Source organism: Pongo pygmaeus, chromosome 9, assembly GCF_028885625.2.
Source record: "Pongo pygmaeus isolate AG05252 chromosome 9, NHGRI_mPonPyg2-v2.0_pri, whole genome shotgun sequence".
Lineage (NCBI taxonomy): Eukaryota > Metazoa > Chordata > Mammalia > Primates > Hominidae > Pongo > Pongo pygmaeus.
This window is the reverse complement of record NC_072382.2, coordinates 68,180,237-68,202,910: the sequence shown is the minus strand read 5'-3', so window position 1 is coordinate 68,202,910 and position 22,674 is coordinate 68,180,237. Positions and strand designations below refer to the sequence as shown.

At 47.2% G+C, this 22,674-nt stretch overlaps 1 protein-coding gene and 1 long non-coding RNA gene across 4 annotated transcripts in view; one reads left to right on the top strand and one right to left on the bottom strand.

Moving 5' to 3' along the window:
- Positions 1-531: 531 nt before the first annotated feature.
- On the bottom strand, positions 532-8,179 carry LOC129007528 (uncharacterized). The gene is made up of 3 exons (XR_008492359.2): positions 5,326-8,179; positions 2,853-3,009; positions 532-1,524 (listed from the first exon to the last, which is right to left on the bottom strand). It is a non-coding gene; the product is annotated as an uncharacterized LOC129007528 (long non-coding RNA).
- A 257-nt stretch (positions 8,180-8,436) lies between these two features.
- Positions 8,437-22,674, top strand: part of TUB (TUB bipartite transcription factor) — an 84,419-nt gene continuing 70,181 nt past the window's right edge. For all 3 annotated transcript variants that reach the window (XM_054438568.2, XM_063671170.1, XM_063671169.1), the window contains exon 1: positions 8,437-8,621. In XM_054438568.2, coding sequence (XP_054294543.2) covers positions 8,449-8,621 — 173 coding nt within the window. In that variant the 5' untranslated portion in view covers positions 8,437-8,448. The remainder of the gene's footprint in view (positions 8,622-22,674) is intronic.

Sequence of the window (22,674 nt, the reverse complement as noted above, 5' to 3'; positions counted from 1 at the left end):
TGCTAGTTTCTGACTGGTGAACTGGTAAACATAAAACACCCAGTTCATGCCTGGGTGAATTTATGACTGGTGTCCCAGATTACTGTGGGCAGATCTAGTCACATAGTGTCTTGATGTCCCACATCAGGTATTCAAGCTCCATTAGGGCCCAGGAGCACACTATAAGCTCTCTCTTTGCAAATATGAGTAGTTCTCTGCTGCAGAAGGCAGGGTCCAGCTCCAAACCTAAAAGCTCCACATGACTTTCCAGAGACTCAGCACAGGGCTCTTATCTAACACAGATACGTCTGGCACTATTGGACTTGCAGGTCATCAAGCCCAAGAGTCAGAGCAGCAGGCACCTCAGCTTCAATCCATTGAAGATGACTTTCTTGCCTTAGTCCACTTAGAACTCAAATAAATAGTGGATCATCTGGCCTCATATAATAAATATACTTCAACCTACGTCTCTGAGCCTCCTGACTCTCAAAAAACTGCCAAGGTAGTTTCTTTCTTAGGTTGGGTTTGCAGAAGTAGACACTGAAACAAACATTCATATTCAAGTGATTTATTAAGGAAGTGCCCAGTGGTGTGATAGTAAATGAGTAACAACTGGCTTTATGGAAAGAAAATAAATAAGCTTGATAAATAAAGCAAGCATTCAACAATTTCCACAAATACTCTATAGTGAGTACTTCCACCGTGACCAGTTTAAAGCTATCAACAGGATATCTCTGAATATGGAGTTGGGAAGAGTTGCTAACAATCAGCTTTTGGAACTAGCCAGTGTCAGCACATCACTGAAATGCTGCTAGGGAGACAAGTAAAGGAGCGGATGTAGGAGGACAAGAAAAAAAAGGAAGTCAAGCAAGAGAGTGATTTCAGGCAAAGTCTCATAGAGGTTAGAGTCAACACTATCCTACAGGGAAACTCTGGAGTACAAGCTACACCTCAACGTTTTCTACATGCAAGGCAAGGATGCCTCACTCTTTCGCTCCTGCACCTGTCAGGCTTAGGCAAGGGCCATCCCAGCGTGGAGGCAGATCCTAGGTACCTATGGCTCTTTTTAAAGGTGAGCAAAGTGGTTCCAGCTGTGTGAAGGCAGTCCTTGGAGAAGAGGTGCAGGTGCTTGAGTTTTGGGGGCCCTTGGAATATTCTGACTGATGAATGTTTTTGTATGCCTGGGGCCTTGGGAGAGGCTATATCAGTTTGACCCGATAAGTTTATCCTAATAAAATGACTTATGACGAACTCTTAGTTTTGCTCTGGGGGTAGGGGGAGAGGGAGTTATTGGGGCAGCTGAGGCCATTTACACAGGCTTTGCATGTCTCCATGACTGACACCTCATTAAGAGCTTCGGACACCAAGGCTTGGGTGAGCTTCTCCAATTGGCAACACCACCATGTGTTGTCACACACTGTTGCTGGGAGAATGAAGTGAGTCCTCATGCAACTCCACCGGAAGGGTTCACTTGGAAGCTTGTGGTTTCTCCTGGCTTTGCCCCAAAGCCTTTCTTCTTTGCTGGCTTTACTATGTATCCTTTCACTGTAATAAGAGATAATGGTGAGTATAACAGCCGCTTCTGAGACCTATGAGTTATTCTAGCGAATCATGGAGCCTGAGCTGGATCTCGGAGACACTGACACAGAATCCTTTCACCATAATAAATCACAGTCATGAATACAATTCTGTGCTGAGCCCTGCGAGTCCTCCTAGAGAATCATTAAACCTAGGGATGGTTTGGGGGACCCCTGACACTTCATTTCCTAAACTCCTGATAAAGAGGGATTTCTGTGTCATCCTGCTACCTAGAGAAAAGAAAGTATCTGATCCCTGATCATCTTCTCCATAAGAACTACCTTGTCTCACCTGGTCCTCGTTGGCATGCCATCACCTCTACTCATGTTTGCCATCCCGGCGTCATCTCTCTACTCACCTGGCTCATGTAGTTTGCATCTTCCTCACCCAAACATTGAAGCCCATTTGGGTCCACCTGTCCTCTTAGCCCTTTAATTGGCCTCATGGGGAGCCCAGAACTTTCTATGGCATTTTCTGACACCAAGCTAAGGAAATGAAACACTGTGAGGGCCCTGCCTTCAGGACCATTAGCATCGGTTGACTGGCCCACCTCTGGCTCCATGCGGGAAGCAGAGCACCCGCAGGATTCCCACTGACTTCCCTGGGGCTTCTATTATCCCAGCTCTTCCTATATGCTGCCTTTTATTATTTACATCATTATAAATATTTGTGGCTTCAGAAAGAATGTGATGTTCTTTCTAAAGTTACCTGGGTAACTCTCTCTTAATACTTACTTGAATTAACTGCCCATCTATTTTCAGATTTAACTGTTTGAAAATTCTTAATAATTAATACATTAAATTAAAAGCTCTCACAATTATACAGATTGCAGCATACAGTCATGCAACTATAAATAGATATGGTAGAATTTCAACTTACAAAGCACAAAAGGCATTTTTTTTCCTCCAAATTCTACCTAAAATATGCTTGCCTGGCCGGGCATGGTGGCTCACGCTTGTAATCCCAGCACTTTGGGAGGCCAAGGCAGGTGGATCACCTGAGGTCAGGAGTTCAAGACCAGCCTGACCAACGTGGAGAAATCCCATCTCTACTGAAAATACAAAATTAGCCAGGGGTGGTGGTGCATGCCTGTAATCCCACCTACTCGGGAGGCTGAGGCAGGAGAATCGCTTGAACCCGGGAGGCAGAGGTTGTGGTGAGCAGAGATTGCGCCACTGCACTCCAGCCTGGGCAACAAGAGCAAAACTCCATCTCAAAAAAAAAAAAAAAAAAAAAAGTTTGCCTATATTTGAGAGCAAATATTCAAATATTAATAATAAATTTAAATAACATACCTAATTCATGCTGTGGCGGTTGTACACAGGTTAGAGATGATAGTAACTCACAGGATCATATGATCATTGATCGTTCACAAGTTCAGGGATGCCAGAAATGGCATTTAGTGACCTGAATCGAAACCAAATTATAGTTTATAGTTTCTGTCTCTTCTGTCTACAGTAGGAAAAAAAAAAACACAAAACAACAAAAACAAAAAGCATATAAGTAAATCTTTTTCCAAATTTTTTTAAATGCCAGAACCTTAACTCCTGATACTCAACAAACCTTTTCACTGCATAAACAGTCCCACTCTTGCGATTGTCCTTAAAATCTATGGCTTTCAAAAACGATCGACTCTACCATGAATTTTAAGAGCTTTCCCCCACCCCGCCCAATCTTCAGAACAAATGGCTGAACATTCACACTGATGCCTATCTTTGCCCATGCAGCTTCCAGCTCCCCCCTGCCCCTTGCTCCAAATAGCCCACAGCAGGCATCTCCACCACTCACTGAGTGGTGCTATGTACCTACCTATGAGATATGAAGGCCTGCTCCTTCCTCTGGCAGCAGAGTAAGGGATGTTAAGAAAAGTTACCTGTCACTTCTCAGAACTTCTCAGATCCCTATCTGTACTCCTTTCTTCACTTGCAGAAAGACTTGAGGACTCAGAGAAGGGCTGAGAGGGTGCTCTATGTGAAAAATCTCCTGCCACTGTGTGTTTGGCAGGCAGAGATAGGAGTGGGGGTTGTCTTAATCTAGTTAGGCTGCTATAACAAAAGTACCATAAACTGGTTGGCTTAAATACAACAGAAACGGCTATAATCCCAGCACTTTGGGAGGCCAAGCCAGGCGGATCACCTGAGCTCAGGAATTCGAGACCAGCCTGGCCAACATCGTGAAACCCTGTCTCTACTAATAATACAAAAATTAGCTGGGCGTGGTGGCGGGCATCTGTAATCCCAGCTACTCGGGAGGCTGAGGCAGGAGAATTGCTTGAACCCAGGAGGTGGAGGTTGCAGTGAACTGAGATCGCGCCATTGCACTCCAGCCTGGGTGACAAGAGCAAAACTCTGTTTCAACAACAACAAACCCAAAAAACCAGAAATAGACTTCTCACAGTGTAGAGGCTGTGAAGCCCAAGATCAAGGTGCCAGCACTATTCAGTGTCTGGTGAAGGCCTGCTTCCTGGTTCATAGATGTTGGTCTTCTCACTGTATCCTCACTTGGTGGAAGGGGATTCTCAGGCCTCTTTTATAAAGGGGACTAATCCCATTTCCACCCTCATCACCTAATCACCTCCCACAGGCCCCACCTCCTAATACCATCACTTTGGGATTTAGGTTTCAACATATCAATCCAGAGGAGACACAAACATTCAGTCCATAGCAGGAGTGATTAGATTGCAATGTGGTTATTCAGCTGGGCTTCTGAAGATGAAGCCACTCTCTGTGAGTGTGAGAGTAGGGATGGACCATCAGTTGGTGAGGTTATTCAAGGTGCTAGTCATCTGGACACGAAGCCTGTCTCTCAGAACAGAAATGAGCTTCTTCACCTCTTGACTTTGGGCATTGTCAGGATGTCTAGGAAAGAAATCCGGTAGCAAGTCCACCTTTTGGAATCAGAGTATAGATATCTGCAGATGGCCAGCGGAATGGTGCAGGATCCCGGGCCCTGCATTTATACATTTCATGTGCTAACTCTTTATTTTCCTGAATCTTTCCTCTAAAATTAATGAAGCTAGTCCTTCCTAGCTGCAGTAGAGGAACACGGGGATTGTGCTAAAGGGAATGTTAAACACAGAACGTTAAAGGGAAACCATTGCTGCTTGGGGTAAAATGTGGTGGCAGTGGGAATGGAGACTAAAGGGAAAGGGTGGGTCTTAGGAGCACATTGGTTCTAGCTAGCAGAATTTTTTTTCCAGAGTTTTACTCTGGAGATAATGGACCATGTTTTAGCCTGGGAAGTGGTTTCTCTTTATAACTCTCCATCTCTGCTGCAACAAGGGATTTTTCATTCCAGGTTTTATTCTCTGAGGACGTAGACTCCCAGGTCCCTGTTCCCCATTTTGCCACGGTGAGCCCTTGGTCCTAGGTCCTGGTTTTGGGTTTCTTCATTGCTTGTTTGCTTACTGCAGAGTAGCCAGACCCCTAGTTCCAGGACCACTGGCCACACATCTTCACAGTCTGAAGCTTCCAGCCTTCTAAGGTTACACTTTCCTTTAAAATCCAGATAGACTATCTCTAGCCTGTCACCTTTCATCTGGGGAAGTCTAGTATGCTCACTGACATGCCCAGGGATTCTTGGAAAGGGACATGCCCTCCTGGTCTCCTCTGCATATGCATTCTTGCTCCTAACTTCTCAGTCTCCAAAAAGCTGCCAGGGTGCCGTCCTCCCACTCCACCTTATCCCACAAAGTGTCCCACTGTGGACAGTGCCCCACCTTCTGCATTCCCTAAGCATCATTCATAGGAGGTGGTGGTATATACATACCAGACTTTTTCTGAAAGTTTGGAGGTAATAGAGCAGCACCAAGGAGCAGGAACCAACTTAAAATAGAACATTAGACATCTCCATTCCTCGAGTCCCTTGGCCATCCGTCGGAATTTCTCACCAGTTACTTTCCTTCTTAGAGTCCAGCTTTCTACCATTTCACCTTCTTCTTACGCAAGCTTTTCTCCTGTATCCTCTCTTCTCCCAGTTCCAATCTTACCCCTACCACTCATCATTTAGCTACAAGAAGACAACTCCTGAATTCCTATTGCTCCTCCGTGCAGAGCAATCCAGTTTCCTTGTTGCAGCTCTTCTCTGCAGATGAACTGGGACCCTTCCTGTCATAACCAAAGGGCCATGAATCAGCTTTCAAGGAAAAAGAACCAGTTCCTCAGAGATGAATTCTGCCTGCCTGGTTATATCTACAGTGTAAAACAACAACCGTTTCATAGTGTTCACAGATTCTCTGGGTCAGGTCAGGGCAGAGCAAGGATGACTTGTCTCTCCTTTGTGATGTCTAGGGCTCAGCTGGAAGGCTCAAGCAGTTGGGGATGACTTAAAGGGCTAGGGGCTGTAATCATCTGAAGGCTTCTTCAGTCCTATGTCTGGTGCCTGGCTGTGGGGACTTGAAGGCTGGGCTCAGCTGGGACTGTCAATTGAAGCACCCACATATGACCTTTACTTGTAGCTTGGGCTTTCTCACAGCATGGCAGCATCACAGTAGTCAGACTTCTAACATGTCAGCTCAGGGGTCCAGTGAACAGGGGATGTTGAAGGGCCTTTCATTACTTAACCTCAGAAGTTACATAGCATCCAGATTAAAGGGGAGGTAACATAGATCTTGTTTCTCAACGAGAGGAATGGAAAGATTTTGTGGCCATGTTTTCATATTGCCAAACGTCCTCCTCCTACAGATTGCCGACGCACCGCTCCTGGCATTGATAAGGGTCAAAAGGTCCTACCTGTACAGCTTCGTTGGGCTTCTCCACCTGCTTAGCCCAGAGTTCTCCTAAGGATGTCTGGGGTGTAGCTTCTCTACAGCTTTCAGCCTTGGTTCAAGACACCTGGCCTTGGGCTTCTTGTTTGTACTTCTAGAGGGTATCAGGATTTGGAAGTGGGGGCTATAAGAGCCAGTAGCAGGTTTACTGGCTTTTGTAGCTACAGTGGCCTCACCAAGGCAGGCTGCAGTGAGTGCTGGCAGCCAGTGCCTAAATGTCAGCCTCAGGAGGACTCTGTGACTGCTGGTTCTGAGTCCTTTGGAGAAGGGACATCCTTAGGACTTGTCTTATGACATATGGGTCAGGAGCAGTAGCCTCTGGTCCTGCAGTTTCTGTGGGAGACCCCAAAAACTCTCACACATTCTCCAGAGGGGGAAGCTCACCTCTGACCCCTACCCCTAAACAATGAAATAAGGCTTCACACAGTTTCAACAAGTTGATTCTGGAGTTCCAATCCACTACTGCTTGAGGTCTTGAGTGTGCCACGAGCCTCACTATCAAGATGTGGTTCAGGAATACTGGCTTTTTGGGGGAGTCAGTCCTTGCACACCAGTCTGTAAACTCCACGAGAGACAGTAACAGTGTCTATCTAGTACATAAAGCATTTTGCTCAGTACCTGGCCCTTGGTAAATATTGATTAATGATGCATTTGGGTAGCTCTATGAGCAAGTTGGGTACTTCAGTGGTTATAGAGATGGCTGTATTGCACAGAAATGGTAAACTTAAAAGCTATAAGGACCAAGAAAGTCATGTAAGAGAAAAGCTGGCCGGCTAGGGCCAGAGGCTTATAGAACAACATATTCCCTGCTCCCGGTGCAGAGGACAGCCACTCCTGCGCTCTATGCCTGCCATGCTGAAGACAGGCCCAGCACTGGCAGACATTCTTAGTTTTCAAGAGAGGATAAAAAGCTAGATCTATTAAATCTCCCAATTTTTAAGTGTTGTCCATTTATTCGATGAAAAGCATTTTTTCCCCTGTGATTGTGGGCTGGATGCAACAGGTGCACTGCCAGTTGCAACCTCTATAACCCACAGGGTTAGCTCTAGTTCACAGGAGTTGTCAGGATCCTTGGATTAGGGTAGCGCAAACCCTACCTCCCCCTCCTCGCGCTCCAGCCTCCTGGAACTTCAGCACCTCCACCCCGACCCTGACCCTGGCGTGAAGTTAGCCAACCACCCCACAGCAACTGCCCGAAAGGTCCTTCTTAGGCTCTTGTGACCTCTGCAAGAAGATTATACCTGTAAATCCCTAAAGCCATCAGCCTAAGGTGGGGGATGGGAAGGGACCGGGGGCCCCGGGCAGACAAGAAGGAGCGAGCCGGCTCTCCCTGCCCCACCCCTCCCCACCCCGCCCCACCCAGGCGGGCCTTCTCGCCATAGCCTTCCCTGGGTCACTGTCAGACAAGCTCTCCCCTGGCTGTGCCAAGACACTTGGACTTTTTCCAAAGGATTTTCAGTAGTAATGAAGAGAAAGCACAAGGGACATAAACAGAACAAGGTGGCCTAGAAATGGGAGTGTTTACAGAGCTTGGTCTTCGGAACCCAAGAGGCCCGTAATAGACCAGATAGCAGGGCCGAGGGAATCCACCCGGGAGAGAGGGAGGAAGTAGTGGATTTCCATTCTCAGTAAGGAGGGAGGCAGTTTGAAGAGAGGAGGGGACGGTGGTTTCAAGACTTCCACCCTGGGGAAGAAGGGACGGGGAGACGGCGGGAATCTAGGAAATTGGGGGATGGCTATTTCCATTCCTGAGAAGGGGGGAACTTGATTGTGGGAGGTTGGCTGAAGACTCCCACGCCGGAAAGGAGGGCGCCTCTGCAGAAGGGCCCCGAGTGGCGACAGCGGATCCGGGACTCCCAAGCAAGCAGGAGCCGGAGCAGCCTCTTAGCAACCCCTGTCCCGGGAAGGTTTGAAAGCAGCGGTGCCCTAGTGACGCCGGAAAAGATGGAGCGGTTGTCATGGCGACGCGGGGCACACCTCGGAAATAAATAAATAAGCACCCAGGCTGCCGCAGCCGCGCCCCCGCGGGACCCGAGCGAGGGGGAGGGGGCCTCACGGGCCCAGGTCCCCGCAGTCGCGCGTCCCCGCCATTGGCAGAGCCGGAGGGGTCACCCCCCGGGGGGCGAATGGTACAGTCCTCCGCCCGCGCCCCGGCCCGGCCCGCAGCCTGCGAGCCAGCCCCGAGCCCAGCGCCGCCGCCGCCGCCGCCGCCCGCGGAGCCCCGAGCGGAGCCGGAGGCGGCGATGGAGGGAGTCAGCAGCCACCGGACCCTGTCTTACAGCCGCTGGAGCTATGACAGGTAGGGCGCCCGAAGGGTGGCCCTGCGTGAGCGCCTGCTGACCCTCGATCTCCTGCGGGAGAAGCGGGCCTCCGGGGGCTAGGACTGGCGCGAGCGCCCGACCCCAGGGTGGGCTCGGGCACCCAGAGCCTCGGATACGGCGCAGCGGAGCTCAAGCGAGGGTAGTGTCCCCACACCCACGGGGCAGAGCTGTCGGAGGAGGGCACGCGGCCACTGGGACTAGCAAGCTGGCACCTCTGCCCCCACCGCAGCTGCCCCGCCAGGGTCGCTACGCCGGGGGACCCCGAGAAAGGGCGCGGAGGGGGCGCCAGGAGGGGCGGGGCAGGGGCCGGGGTGGGCCCCTGGCGGGCGGGGCGAGGAGGGGGGCGCCTTCGGCTCTGGGATGCGCCCGCCGGCGTCTGCGCCCCGCTGGCCCTCCGCAGGGACCGAGGCTGGCCCCGGGCGGAGTGCCCCGCCGCCTGCCTGGGACCCGCGAGTCGCTGCCTGTTCCGCCGGGCGAGATGGCAGCCCGGGCCGGTTGTCTAGGCGCAGGAGCGGCGCCCTCGTGTTGCCAGGCTCCGCGCCCGCCCCGCGGGGATGGTGAGCGGCTGCCGGCGTGGGCGGTTTGGAGCTGCGCTCCCCACGCACGCGTCCTGGAGGAAGGAGTCATCCTCCCTGGCGAAATGAAAAAAATAAGAACGGAGTGAGTTGGTCATAAAGCTGAGTAGATTTATTCCTAGGTTATGCCCTTTCTACCTTTTGTTGGTGTGTTAAATGCCACCCCTCTATTTAAAATGAAACCATGATGATAGTAGATAGTCGTTTGTTTGTTTGTTTGTTGTTTTTAAGTTTCGTAACCCCATGTCCATCTGCAGAATTCTGGAGTTAAATTTCCTGACCCATGACCCTAGATGGTGAGGGCTGGAAGACAAACTTCATTTACTGGGCTGCTCTCATCTCCGTGAAGTCCTGCTTCCTGTGCTCTCCTTCCCTTAACTCTGCCAAAAACCTCCCTGCATCTTCGACAGCCCTTGTTTGCCTAGATTCAGAGGAACAGGTGTCCCTCCTGCCTAAGGCTAGTTCCCTTAGGACCCCTCCTCACCTTCCCTGAGTCTCGCCGCCTATTAATCCCATCTGTCTCCTCCATCTGCACCTTCGCCTCTTTACTGGTGATCTCTCTTCAGCCTGTAAACTTATTCACCTTTGTCTTGTCTGCCTCCTCAAGATGGGCGCAACTGATCCACGTCTGTTTTTTTTTCCTTTCATTGCCTTCTTTGGCGAAATATATTGTCTGAATTGGTTAATTCTGTTTCTTCATCAACTCTTCCTTGCACAGCCCCAGCAAATCTCCTGTCCACCTCATGATTCCAGTGCACCTGCCTTTTTGAAAAGTAGTGCTCTCCACGGAGAAGAACTCTATTATTGGAATATTAAACTTAAAATAACAAAACCTACAAACTTTGGTTCAGATCCCAAATCCACACATTCATTCATTTATTCAACAAACATGTATTGAGTGCGAACTATATCCTGGGCCCTGGAAATAAGGCGATAAAAAGACAGAATTTCCTCCCGGAGATGAGCTCACAGTCCAGATTATATTAGAAATAAGCAGTGACATATTCTGGGAGAAAAACTTAAAGTTGAGCTAATTCCATATAGTAAATAATTTTTCCCTGCAAAAGCAAACCTATAAAAGCAGAAAGACTTTGGAATTAGATAACCTGCATTCAAATCCTGACTCCACCTAGCTAACTTTGGACAAATTACTTCTCCCTGGGCCACAGTTTCTTGGGGAAGTGTTGTGAGTATTAAATGAGCTAATAGGCCTGGCGCAGTGGCTCACACCTGTAATCCCAGTACTTTGGGAAGCTGAGGTGGGCAGATCACTTGAGATCAGGAGTTTGAGACCAGCCTGGCCAACATGGTGAAACCCCGTCTGTACTAAAAATAGAAAAAAAAAAAAACAACCATTAGCCGGGCATGGAGGTGCACGCCTGTAATCCCAGCTACTTGGGAGGCTGAGGCTGGAGGATTGCTTGAGCCCGGAAGGCAGAGCTTGCAGTGAGCGAAGATTGTGTCACTGCACTCCAGCCTGGACGACAGAGCTAGACTCTCTCTCAAAAAATAAAAATAAATAAATGAGGTAATAAATATAAAGGGCTTATCATATTGCCTGGGACTTAGTAATCATGCAATAAGTGGTATAAATTGCTGTTTTATTAATGCATATTGTAAGTGTTTCTGGAACTCTAGTCTTCCACAGAAGCTTAGTTTGAAAATCTTGGCCAGGCGCGGTGGCTCACACCTGTAATCCCAACACTTTGGGAGGCTGAGGCAGGCAGATCACGAGGTCAGGAGATTGAGATCCTCCTGGCTAACACGGTGAAACCCCGTCTCTACTAAAAACACACAAAAAAATTAGCTGGGCATGGTGGTGGGAGCCTGTAGTCCCAGCTACTCAGGAGGCTGAGGCAGGAGAATGGCATGAACCCGGCAGGCGGAGCTTGCAGTGAGCGGAGATCACGCCACTGGACTCCAGCCTGAGCAACAGAGCGAGACTCCGTCTCAAAAAGAAAAAAAAGAAAATTATTTTTCTGCTTTCAGCCCCCTATATAAAGACATTTACTGGGTTTCTGTCTTCAGAACTCTTTTCTTCTCACCCTGACAATCTCAATACCTGGGGAGCTATGTGAAGAAAACAACTCACCTGGCCCTTGACCAAACTAACTGAATCAGAATATCCAGGGGTGGGACCCCTGGGCTCAATGTTTGTTTAAAACTTCCCAGGTGATTGTGATGCAGCTGGTTTGTCTACTCTCCAAAACCACTAGTCCACACCACCTCCTCTATTTTCTAATCAGTACGTGTTTTTAAAGACATAAATATTGAATTATTCAAAAATTACACAATACTCAAGCTGTTAAAACCATTACACAAGCAACACATACATTGGGTACACAGTATTAAAAGTGAAAATCTGTGTTCTGCTGACCTCATCCCCATCCTAACTCTATAAGGAGCCATTGTTAATAGTTAACTTTCACTTTCCAGCACTGTTCTCTGGTTGCTGCCCCCATCACATCTTTGAACCCGGCAAACACTTTTCCTTCAAGTCGTCATCAAAGTTGACCTCTCCTCCGTGTGTTTATGTAAGCTGTTGTCCCCCTTGCTTCTGGGCCATGTGCGTATCGGTTATCTATTGCCATGTTAACAAATGACTCCTAAACTTAGTGACTTAAAATAACAACTGTTTTGGCCAGGCGCGGTGGCTCAGGCCTGTAATCCCAGCACTTTACGAGGCCAAGGCGGGCGGATTACCTGAAGTCAGGAGTTCGAAACCAGCCTGGCCAACATGGTGAAACCCTGTCTCTACTAAAAATACAAAAATTAGCCAGGTGTGGTGGCACACACCTGTAATCCTAGCTACTCGGGAGGCTGAGGCAGGAGAATTGCTTGAACCCGGGAGATGGAGGTTGCAGTCAGTGCAGTGGAGATCGTGCCACTGCATTCCAGCCTGGCTGACAGAGCAAGACTGTGTCTCAAAAACAAAACAAAACAAAACAAAAAACACACAAACAAAAACAAAACAACTACAAGAAAAAAACAACTGTTTGAGTTAGCACAAGATTCTGTGGATCAGCAATTTGGGCTGGGCTTAGCTGGGCAGTTTTGTGGTCTGGGCCAGGCTTAGCTTTTCTGGGTTGGGCTTGTTCACATATCTGGTGCTCCGGCTGGGAAGGCTAGAGCAGCAGGGCCCTCTCTCCACGTGCCTTCTCATCTTGCAGCAGGCTCACTCAGGTTTGTACACATGGTGGTGGAAGGGATTCCAGTGAGAAAGCCGAAGCTGCAGGGTCTCTTGAGGCCTAGGTTTAGAACTTGCACATCACTCTGCTGCCTTGTATTAGTCAAAGTAAGTCAAAATGCCAGCCCACATTTCAGGGGTGGGGAAATAGGCCTTACCTCTTGAAGGAAGGAGCTGAAAATCCATGGCCACTTTTCCAACCTACCAAAATATGATGCCTACATTTTTAAAATTTCTGGCTCCTCTTAGGTCCCCACTGTCCACATCTGAGCACATGCCAAAGTGTTCCTCTTTTCCAGTTCACTCCGTTCCATTCTATTCTCAGGCTATACCCTGGTCTCAGTTATCAACGCAATACTTCTAACACAGAAATCTATATCTCAACTCCAGCCTTTTTGCCAAGACTTAGTCCCACATCTCTAAATGCCTGTAGACATCTCCATCTAGATATTCAGCCAACAGCTTTAACGCAATAGGTTTAAAATCAGACCCTTCACTGATAATTGTATTCTCTAGTCAGCATCCACAAGTCAAATGGACTCCTCAAAACTTGGACATTGACCTTGAACTCTCCAAATCTCCTTATCTATACCACTGATTGTTATGAAGATAAAAGGAAAAGATCTATGTAAAATGACTGGCACAAAGTAGGTATCATGAAGTCCATTGTTTTCCACAGCTTGGCACCCCATTAACCATTTTGTCTCCACTCAAGCTTCAGTCATTATCCTCAAAGGCTTCAGTGCCCATATCAGTGACCAAACTAGCACTCTTCACTCACAATTTCTGGACCTTCCCATTCTAGACACTTCTCTTCAGTTATTTACAGGATAAATTCCTAGGTGATGACAGCTGGAATTGCTTCACTTCTAATCTCATACACACGAATTGCCAACTCTTTGACCTCAGACATGTTCCTTATACATTACTCCTGCCATAACACAAAGGTGTCTGCCTTCATGGCCTACCAGCCTTTTCCCGGCCTCTCTTCTCTTCCCAGCTTGTATTACATGGTAGATTATTTCAGTCACTCACTCCAGCACTTTTTATTCCCTCACATATGTTCAGCACGACTCTAGCCTGGCGTGGATCAATGTTAAAATCTCTATCCCCTTTCTTCTTATGACACTAGAATCCTATAACAAAAATGACATGCCTGTGCAGGATGTCACCACTTTCATGGTCTTCATCTTCAGCTGGGCCACCAACGCCATCTCTCAGTCTTTCTGCTTCTCCCTGATGAACTTCACTCCCATTGCCCACAACAGCCCTTCCAAACCTTCCGCACTCTCAAGACCCCTCTCTGCTTGACCCTTATCTGTACCCCATGTGTTATGTAAATGGCCCTGCCTCCTGCTCCTTGGAGAAAAATTGATCACATCAGGCATCATCTTCTGTCACATCCTGACTCCACTTCATTTCCGCTCTACTTCAATCACTCCCTTGTGGGGACTTTGTTGTTCTTCCCAGTTCTTTGCTATTATAGATAATTTTGTATCGAACATCTTGTGTATATGACATTCTCCCCTCATGTTTGATTATTCAATTAAAACAAACTCCTGAAGAAGGATTGTTAGTTTCCAATGTTGGCTACTGTCAGATTGTCCTCCAGGAGGAGTGAATTGATTTCTTTTTCCACAAGCAGTCACTGACTGCATTGTTTTACAATTATGTTTGTGTGTGTGAGTGTGACCTCTCAGACTCTGAGACAAAGTAGCATCACTGAGCAGAACTTGGATTCTGGGGTCAAAGTGACCTGGCTTTGAAGCCCAGGTCCTTAAATTATTGCTTATATGGCTTTAGACAAGTGACTTAACCTCCATCGACAAATAGACAATAATAATGGTAGCTACGACTTAAGGTGGGTCCATTCACTCAATATGCATTTACTGAGCACCTTCTAAATGCCAGGCAATATTTTAGGCAGTGGAGACAGAATGAAACAAAGTCTGTGGTCTCATAGTTCTTACTGTCTAGTTGGGGGAGATATGGACTAATATATTTAATGTATCAGTGCTAAGAGGCTTATATAATATGATAAAGTGCAAAGAAGAAAAAGCAGAGTCTGGAGGAGAGAGTCTGACAGCATGGGTGTGCTGGGGGTGGTGTGTGTGCTGTGTCATATAGTGTGGTCAGGGAAACTCTGAGGAGGGGGTATTTCATCCGAGAGCTGAAAGAGGCGAGGGAATTAGTCCTGTGGTTAATGGGAAGAATGTTCCATGGAAAGGAGCAGCAAGTGACAACGTCCTGAGGTAGGAGTGTGCCTAGTGTGTTTGGGAACAGCATGGAAACCTGTGTGTCCTCTGCCTCTTTGTAAAACTTCCTTCTTGCTCTTCTCCCAACTCCCCGCACCCAGTCCACCCATCCTCAGGGAACCACTGATCTGATTCATTTCCTAGAGTTTTGTATAAATGGAATAATCAGTATGAACCCTTTTATTGTTTGGCTGTTTTCAGACAGTGTAATTATTGTGACATTCTTCAATATTGTTGCATGAATTAGTAGAGCATTTCCTTTTATTGCCGAGTAGTATTCATGGATATATCACAGTTTGTTTATCCCATCACCTGTTGATGTTTCCACTTTTTGGCTATTACAAATAAAGCTTTTGTGAATATTAATATACAAGTCTTTGTATGGACGTATACTTTTGTTTCTCTTAGGCAAATACCTAGCAAAGCAGTGGAATGGCTGAATCATATAATAGGTCTACATTTAACCTTTTAAGAAACTGCCCAACTTTTCCAAAGTGGTTGGACAATTTTATATTCTCATGAGCATTGTATGAGAGTTCCAATTCCTCTGCATTTTTGTGACAGTTGGCACAGCCAGTCTTTTTCATTTTAGCATTCTAACAGTTATGCAGTGGTATGCCATTGTGGTTTCATTTTGCATTTCCTTGATGACTAATGATGTCGAGCATCTTTTCATGTGCTTATTTGCTATCCATATCTCTTCTTTGGAGAAGTTTCTGTTAAAATATTTTCCCATCTTAAAGTTGGGTTGTTTTCTTTTTGAGTTTTGAGAGTTCTTTGTATACTATGGACGCATCTCCTTTATCAGATATATGACTTGCAATATTTTCTCCAGGTCTGTGGCTTTCTTTTCATTTTCTTATGTATTTTCAAGAGAAGTTTTTGCTTTTGATGAAATCCAGTTTATCAATTTTTTTATAGATTGTTCTTCTGATGTTGTATCTAAGAAATCATTGCCTACTTTGCAGTGACAAAGGTTTTCCTAGGAATTTTCTAATTTTACATTTTAAATTTAGATCTTTGCTACATTTTGAGTAAACTTTTTGCATATGGTATGAGATTCATTAAAAAAAAAAATGGGTATCTAATCGTTCCAGCAGCATTCATTGAAAAACACTTTCTTTTTTCTGCTAAATTGCCTTTGTACCTTTATGGAAAATAAGTTGATTATTGTTTGTAAGTTTATACTCTCTACTCTGTTATCTTGATCTATGTGTCTTTATTGATGCCAATAACAAAAAATATTTACAAGTGTTGAAATCTGGCAGTTTAGGACTTTCAGCCTTGTCTTTCTTTTACAAAGTTGGTTTGACTATTCTACGGCCTTTTCAATTTCACATTAATTTAACAGTAAGTTTTTTAAGTTCTACCCCCCCATCCCCCCAAAAAACCTGCTGGAATTTTGATTGGGATTTTGTTGACTTTATAGATCAATTTGGGGAGAGTTACATCTTAGTAACATTGGGCCTTCCAATTCATGAACATGGTATATATATTTATATCTGTTTATTTAGATCATCTTAATTTCTCTCAGTCATATTTGTAGTTTTCAGTGTATAGGTCTTTAACCTCTTTTGTAAGATATATCCCTAAATTCTGCATATTTTTCAATGATATTGTAAAAGGGTTTATAAAATTCAGTTTCTGATTTTTCATTCCTAGTGTATAGCATGTATCAGGATTTTTAATTGTGGTAAAATATGTATAACATAAAATGAGCTATTTCAATGATTTCTAAGTATACAAGTCCGTGGCATCAATTACATTCACAGTATTGTGCAACCATCACCACGATCTATTTTCAGAGCCTTTTTATTATCCTAAACTGAAACTCTCTACCCATTAAGAAATAATTTCTAATTCATCCCCATCCTGGCCCCTGGTAACCTCTAATCTACTTTCTGTCTCTATAAATTGCCTATTTTAGATATTTCGTATAATAAAATCATATAGTATTTTTCCTTTTGTGTCTGGCTTATTTTGCTTAGCATAATGTTTTCAAGATTCATTTATGTTGTAGCATATATTTTTTGGCTGAATAATTCCATTGTATGCATAAACCATATTTTGTTTATTTTTTAAATTTTTTAAATTTAAATTTTATTTATTTATTTATTTTTGAGATGGAGTCTTGCTCTGTCTCCCAGGCTGGAGTGCAGTGGCACAACCTCAGCTCACTGCAACCTCTGCCTCTCGGGTTCAAGCAATTCTCCTGCCTCAGCCTCCCGAGTAGCTGGGATTACAGGTGCCCACCACAACGCCTGGCTATTTTTTGTATTTTTAGTAGAGACGGGGTTTCTCCATGTTGGCCAGGCTGGTCTTGAACTCCTGACCTCAAGTGATCCGCCCATCTCAGCCTCCCCAAGTGCTAGGATTACAGGCGTGAGCCACTGTGCACAGCCAGCATTTTGTTTATACATTCATCTGTTGATGGACACTTGGATTGTTTCTACCTTTTGGCTATTGTGAAAATACTCCAGTGAACATTGGTGTGCACATATCTATTTGAGTCCGTCTTCGATTCTTTTGGGTAGTATAAACCTAGGAGTAGAATTGCTGTTTGGTAATGATGATTCTATCTTTAGCTTTTTGAGAAACCATGAAACTGTTTTCTACAAAGACTGCACCATTTTACATTTCCACCAGCAATGTACAAGGGTTCCCATTTCTTCACCTTCTTACCAATAACCTGTTAATTTCTGAGTTGTTATTATAATTATTATTATAGCCATCCTAGTATAGTCTAGGAAGTGGTATCTTATCATGGTTTTGATTTGCATTTCCTCAATGACAAATGATTAGTATTATTTCTTGTGCTTATCTGACCATTTATGTCTTAGAGAAATGTCTAAGTTCTTGTCATTTTTAATTAGGTTGTTTGTCTTTTTGTTGTTGAGTTATAGGAGTTCTTTACATATTTTCAATATTAAATTCTTTTCAGATGTATGATTTGCAAATGTTTTTCCCCATTGTTTTCTTCTCACTTTCTTGATAAGGTCCTTTGAAGCACAAGCTTTAATTTTGATGAAGTCCAATTTGTCTTTTTTCTTTTGGTTATGCTTATAGTGTCATATCTAAGAATCCATTGCCAAATCCAGGACCATGAAGATTTACCTGTTTTCTTCAATGTTTTGTAGTTTTAGAGCTTATATCTATGTCCGTGATCCATTTTGAGTTAATTTCTGTATATGGTATGAGTTGTGGTCCAATTTCATTCTTTTGCATGAAAGAAAATCCAGTTGTCTCAGCACAATTTGTTTCTACTTTTTCTCTCACTGAATGGACTTGGCACCCTGGTCAAAAATCCATTGGTGAGTCGGGCACAGTGGCTCATGCCTGTAATCCCAGCACTTTGGGAGGCTTGGCTAGGAGGATTGCTTGAGTCTAGGAGTTTGAGACCAGCCTGGACAACATAGTGAGACCCCGTCTCAACAAAATTTATTTTTTAATTAGCTGGGCGTTGTGGCACTTGCCTATAGTACCAGCTGCTTGGGAGGCTGAGGTGAGAAGATCACCTGAGCCTGGAAAGTTGAGGTTGCAGTGAACCGTGATCACACCACTGTATTCCAGCCTGGGCAACAGACCAAGACCTGTCTCAAGAAACAAAAACAAAAACAAAAACAAAACAAAAAACAAACCCCAAAATTAGCCATAAATGTATGGGTTTATTTCTGGACTCTTGACTCTTGTTTTACACTATATCTGTGACCAAAGGTGGATTCTGGCCCACACTGGTCTCCTCTGCAACATATCTTCTTGTGTCTTTTTTCTGGCCCCTGGTTCCCAAACAAAGCATGCAGTTGCTGGTGATATTCTCTGCACAGTTAGGTTTCTGTTGAGTTGAAGAAGTAGCCAAATTCTTATTGTAAAAGTAGCCTTTCGTACTAAGGATTACTTTACCTTTCCAGGAAAACTTAACAAAATATGTGCTTCTTCCACTTTTAAAGTTTGGGCCCTCAGGTTCTTTTCTTTTTCTTTCTTTCTTTTTTTTTTTTTTTGAGACAGTCTCGTTCTTTCTCCCAGGCTGGAGTGCAGTGGTGCGACCTCAGCTCACTGCAACCTCTGCCTCTCAGGTTCAAGCAATTCTCCTGCCTCAGCCTCCCGAGTAGCTGGGATTACACGTTCCCACCACAATGCCTGGCTAATTTTTGTATTTTTAGTAGAGATGAGTTTTCACCAATTTGGTCAGGCTGATCTCAAACTCCTGACCTCAGGTGATCCGCCCGCCTCAGCCTCCCAAAGTGCTGGGACTATAGGTGTGAGCCACCGCACCCAGCCTGTATGAGCACTCTCTAGTTCTGACATTCTGTGAGTATATGACCTATGGCCTCGGTGTGTGTTCTGTGATTGGAAAGGCCAGGGTGGAGGAATGAGAACAGGACAGCTGGGATTGGAGGTCCTGGCCATGGCAGTGCCAGCTTAGGGGTTGCTGGCCAGAGGAGTCGGGTGGCTACCAGAGGCAGGGGGCTGGAGGCTTTGCTTTGTTCTAGAACTTTTTGAGTGCAGCTACTTCTCTTTTGATGGATTTATAGCAGTACAGTACCAAGACAGCTGGACTGGATGGGGCAAATGGAGGCAGTGTACAGAGGCTCAATGAGGAATGGCGTTAGAGGGCAGTGAGTCGGGGGTGGTCTGTTTCCCATCCAGCTGGTGTAACTGGGGCTCAGGGTGATTCGTGGTAGAGAGGGGAGTCAGGTATGGAGGTGGGGCATGGACTTCTCAGATCCCTTGGGACTTGCTCGCGCTGAAGTTTGACGTCATCAGGCACTGTGGTTTTCCAGATAGGGTCACTGGATGCAGTCCAACAAATGCAAAAAGACCTTGGGCAGGGACATGGTATCTGTGACCAAAGGTGGAATGAAGCTCCAGCTATGCCTACAGTCTGGAGAACAGTTGCCAAGTAGGGGCTCATGGGTATCTGTTGATACTTAACTGCCTTCACTCTGGAAAATCCTCAGCCTGAGTCTCAGCTGGGAGATTCTGGCCCAGCATGTGCTTGGGGGAGAGTCACACCTTTGCTGTCTATCCTAAGCCATGTGGTTTGTCCTGAAGGTGCAGCAGTTAGATCTCTAGGCTCAGGTGTGTGTTCCTCTGCAGCCTTGGGCAGGTGTCCTGGTCTTCTGATCTGAATATGAACAAAGACAACCCTAGATATGTATGTGTGTTGGGGAATGGGGTTCAGAAGTCAGCAGGCCTTAGAGAACAGCCTGTCCATGTTGTTGCCCTGGGGAGAGGCAGATTTCTGCAGGTGAACAATGCTATAGAACTGTGCCAGCAGATGGGATCCTAGTGTCAGAACGAGGAGCATAGAGCTGAGGTCAGGGGGAAGCGGTCCCCGGATCTGGGTAGGCTTTGGAGTCAGGGAGGGCTGGCACCAGGATAACAGCAGCCTAGGACTATCTCTTTGCAAGGTCACATTCCTCTACAAAGATTCAATCCCAGCCTGGCTCTGCCTCCATGCCCCCTTAGACACTGCAGACCAACTAAATACCATGCCAGGAACATCACAGTGTCCTGAAAGGACACTGTCTCCTGACACCGGCCCCTTTTCCCACAGTCTGACATTTTGGGTATTATTTTGTCCTCTCCATCACCAAGTGTTCAGAGAACAGAGGCAATGATGGGTTGGGCTCTGAGAGAAGGCTTCTGTGTGCGCATCTGAGTGTGCGCATCAGTAAGAGTGTATCTGGGTGGGGTGTGTGCACAGGGGTGTGCCTGCCACCAAGGGCAGCCATATAGATGTGTCCCAGTTGTGTGTGCTTCTGTGGAAGCAGGTGCGTATGGTGGAATTGACTGTGTGAACGGGGTGGGGACTGGGGGGATCCTTTCTTTTGCCTTGCATTTGGTGGGGTCAAGAGGTAGGATTGGGAAGTGGAAGGAGGTCGGGTACACTGGCCCTTTCCTGGGCCCAAGATTACACGTAATGGGGGGCCACAGGCCTGCTTTCACAGGCACCTTGCCTGGGCAGTTTCTGGGAGGGCGGTGAGCTCTAAAAGCCCTAAAAGCCCTCAAGGATTAAGCAGGAGCCCCTGCCCCTAGAGTTCCGCTTAGGTCGCTGAGCCGAAGAGACCCTGTGTGACCCTGGGCAGTGAGCTGTGGTGGGGTAGAGGACCCTTCCCTCCCTGCCAGGCCCAACCCATGGGAGTTGAGAGCGGGGACCTCGGTCTGCCGTGAGGTGAGGGGCTGTGGGGCAATCTGGGGCCGCATCAATGTTGGATGAGCCTGCGCCGCCTCGATACCATCTTCCTTGGTCTCACTTTTAGTGTAACTGGAGAGCCCAGGGACCAGTCCGAGCCAGCCATGCGCGATCTGCTGGCAGTGGCCGCACCTGCGAGGGGACAGGAGCTGGGGTAGGGAGGCTGGCGCAGGCCCACGGTGTGTCCTGGAACAGTGTGGGGGCCACGGGGCCCAGTCTCGCAGGGCAGGGGTCGATTCTAGTCTGGCCTCTGCTCGGGCCCTGGGTCCCGGTGCAGGGTTACTCCCCCTCCCCCCTCGGGCCACCTCGCCTTCCGCGGGGTGTCATCTGTCTGGCGGCCTGTCCTTGGGCCAGTTCGGTCCCATCCCCCTGCCTAGCTCTGGGAGTTTCCTGTTCGGGAAGGGGCTGGAGGGGCAGCAGCTGGACAGAGAGAGACCCCCTGGGGTAAGGAAGGGGAGCAGCCGCGACTGCGCAGAGCCTCCCACTGCAGGTGAGTGTCCCGCCCCCGAGTGCCTGGGGAGAGGCCCAGAGCGCAGGAGTAAGATTGGGGGTCCACAGTGGACAAGCTTCTCCCCACCCTGGCCTTTCCTACTCCAGTCCTGACCCTTATAGCCTTGTGACACCACAAGTGCCGCCCCCACCCCCAACTACCACCAAGTATTGCCCTACAAGGCAGCAGTGAAGTAGGCTTGTAGCCAGTGAACACCTGGTACTTGTTGGCAGAGGTTGGGATGAAGTTATTACTGCACTGTGGTCTCCATGGTCAGCATGGACGGACACTCCTGTGGGCAGTAAGTTTGGATTGGATCAGTGAGCCATGGCGAGTGGGCCAACAGCCTGTTTTAAAAAACTGTTTATTGGAAAACAGACACATCTATCGGCTTAAATGTTGTCTATGGCTGCTTTCACACTACAATCTCAGATCTGGCCCTTCAAGAAAAAATTTGCCGATGCCTGAGATATTCTGCCAGGGCGTAATTCCCTTTAGCCTACACGTGTCCATTCTCTTCCTCTCCCTCACACCTGGGCACCTATCCTCCCTCCTCCCTTTGCACCTCCCGCACATCTGGCTTACGCCAGGCTCTCCACATCTGGGAACATTTCTTTGGGGACCATTCACCTCACATCTGGTCACTATTCCTCCCTCTGGCAAGAGAGGAAATGACTGGGGCAACAATTTCAGAATCTAACAGGACAGCTGAGGGCTAAGGGAGGACCTTTGCCTGACCCCAAGTTGTCAGTGAGCCCCTCCCTAGGCTACAGGAGCAAGGCGAGTTAACTGCTGATGAGCACTGCTGCTCTGGGCCCCCAAATCTGTTTTGTCACCCTAGAAACTAAGCAGGCCAGTTCTGGGCACGGGCTTTCTGTCACTCCCTCTGTTGGCTGGTGACAGTGCTGGGGTCCCGATAGAGTGGTGGGTAGACACTGCCGAACAGATAATTAGAGGGTGCCAATATGCTCTGGGGGGAAACCTGGGAGACAGGGAGCTCCAGAGGCACCGCCCCTCTCCTGCCTGCTTCCCTGTCTCTTCCACACCCTGGGGCCCATCGTGCCCCACTTACTCCAAGCCCCAAGCCCCAAGCCTTTGCAAACAGAACAAAATCCATTTCCTTGGTTCCCTTTTGTACATCTGAGTTCAGGGGTCCATTTCAGGGCCTGGACTGGAGCAGAGGGAAACTCCGGGGCCTGAAGACAGAGCTGCATTCCTGCCGTGCCGCCACAAGATGGCACTCTCGAGGTGTCCGCCCCCGTTTGAGCACTCTGGGAGTTTCTGACACTTGCTGGCCTTTCGCCCAGTTTCAGCCTGAAGATGGTGGT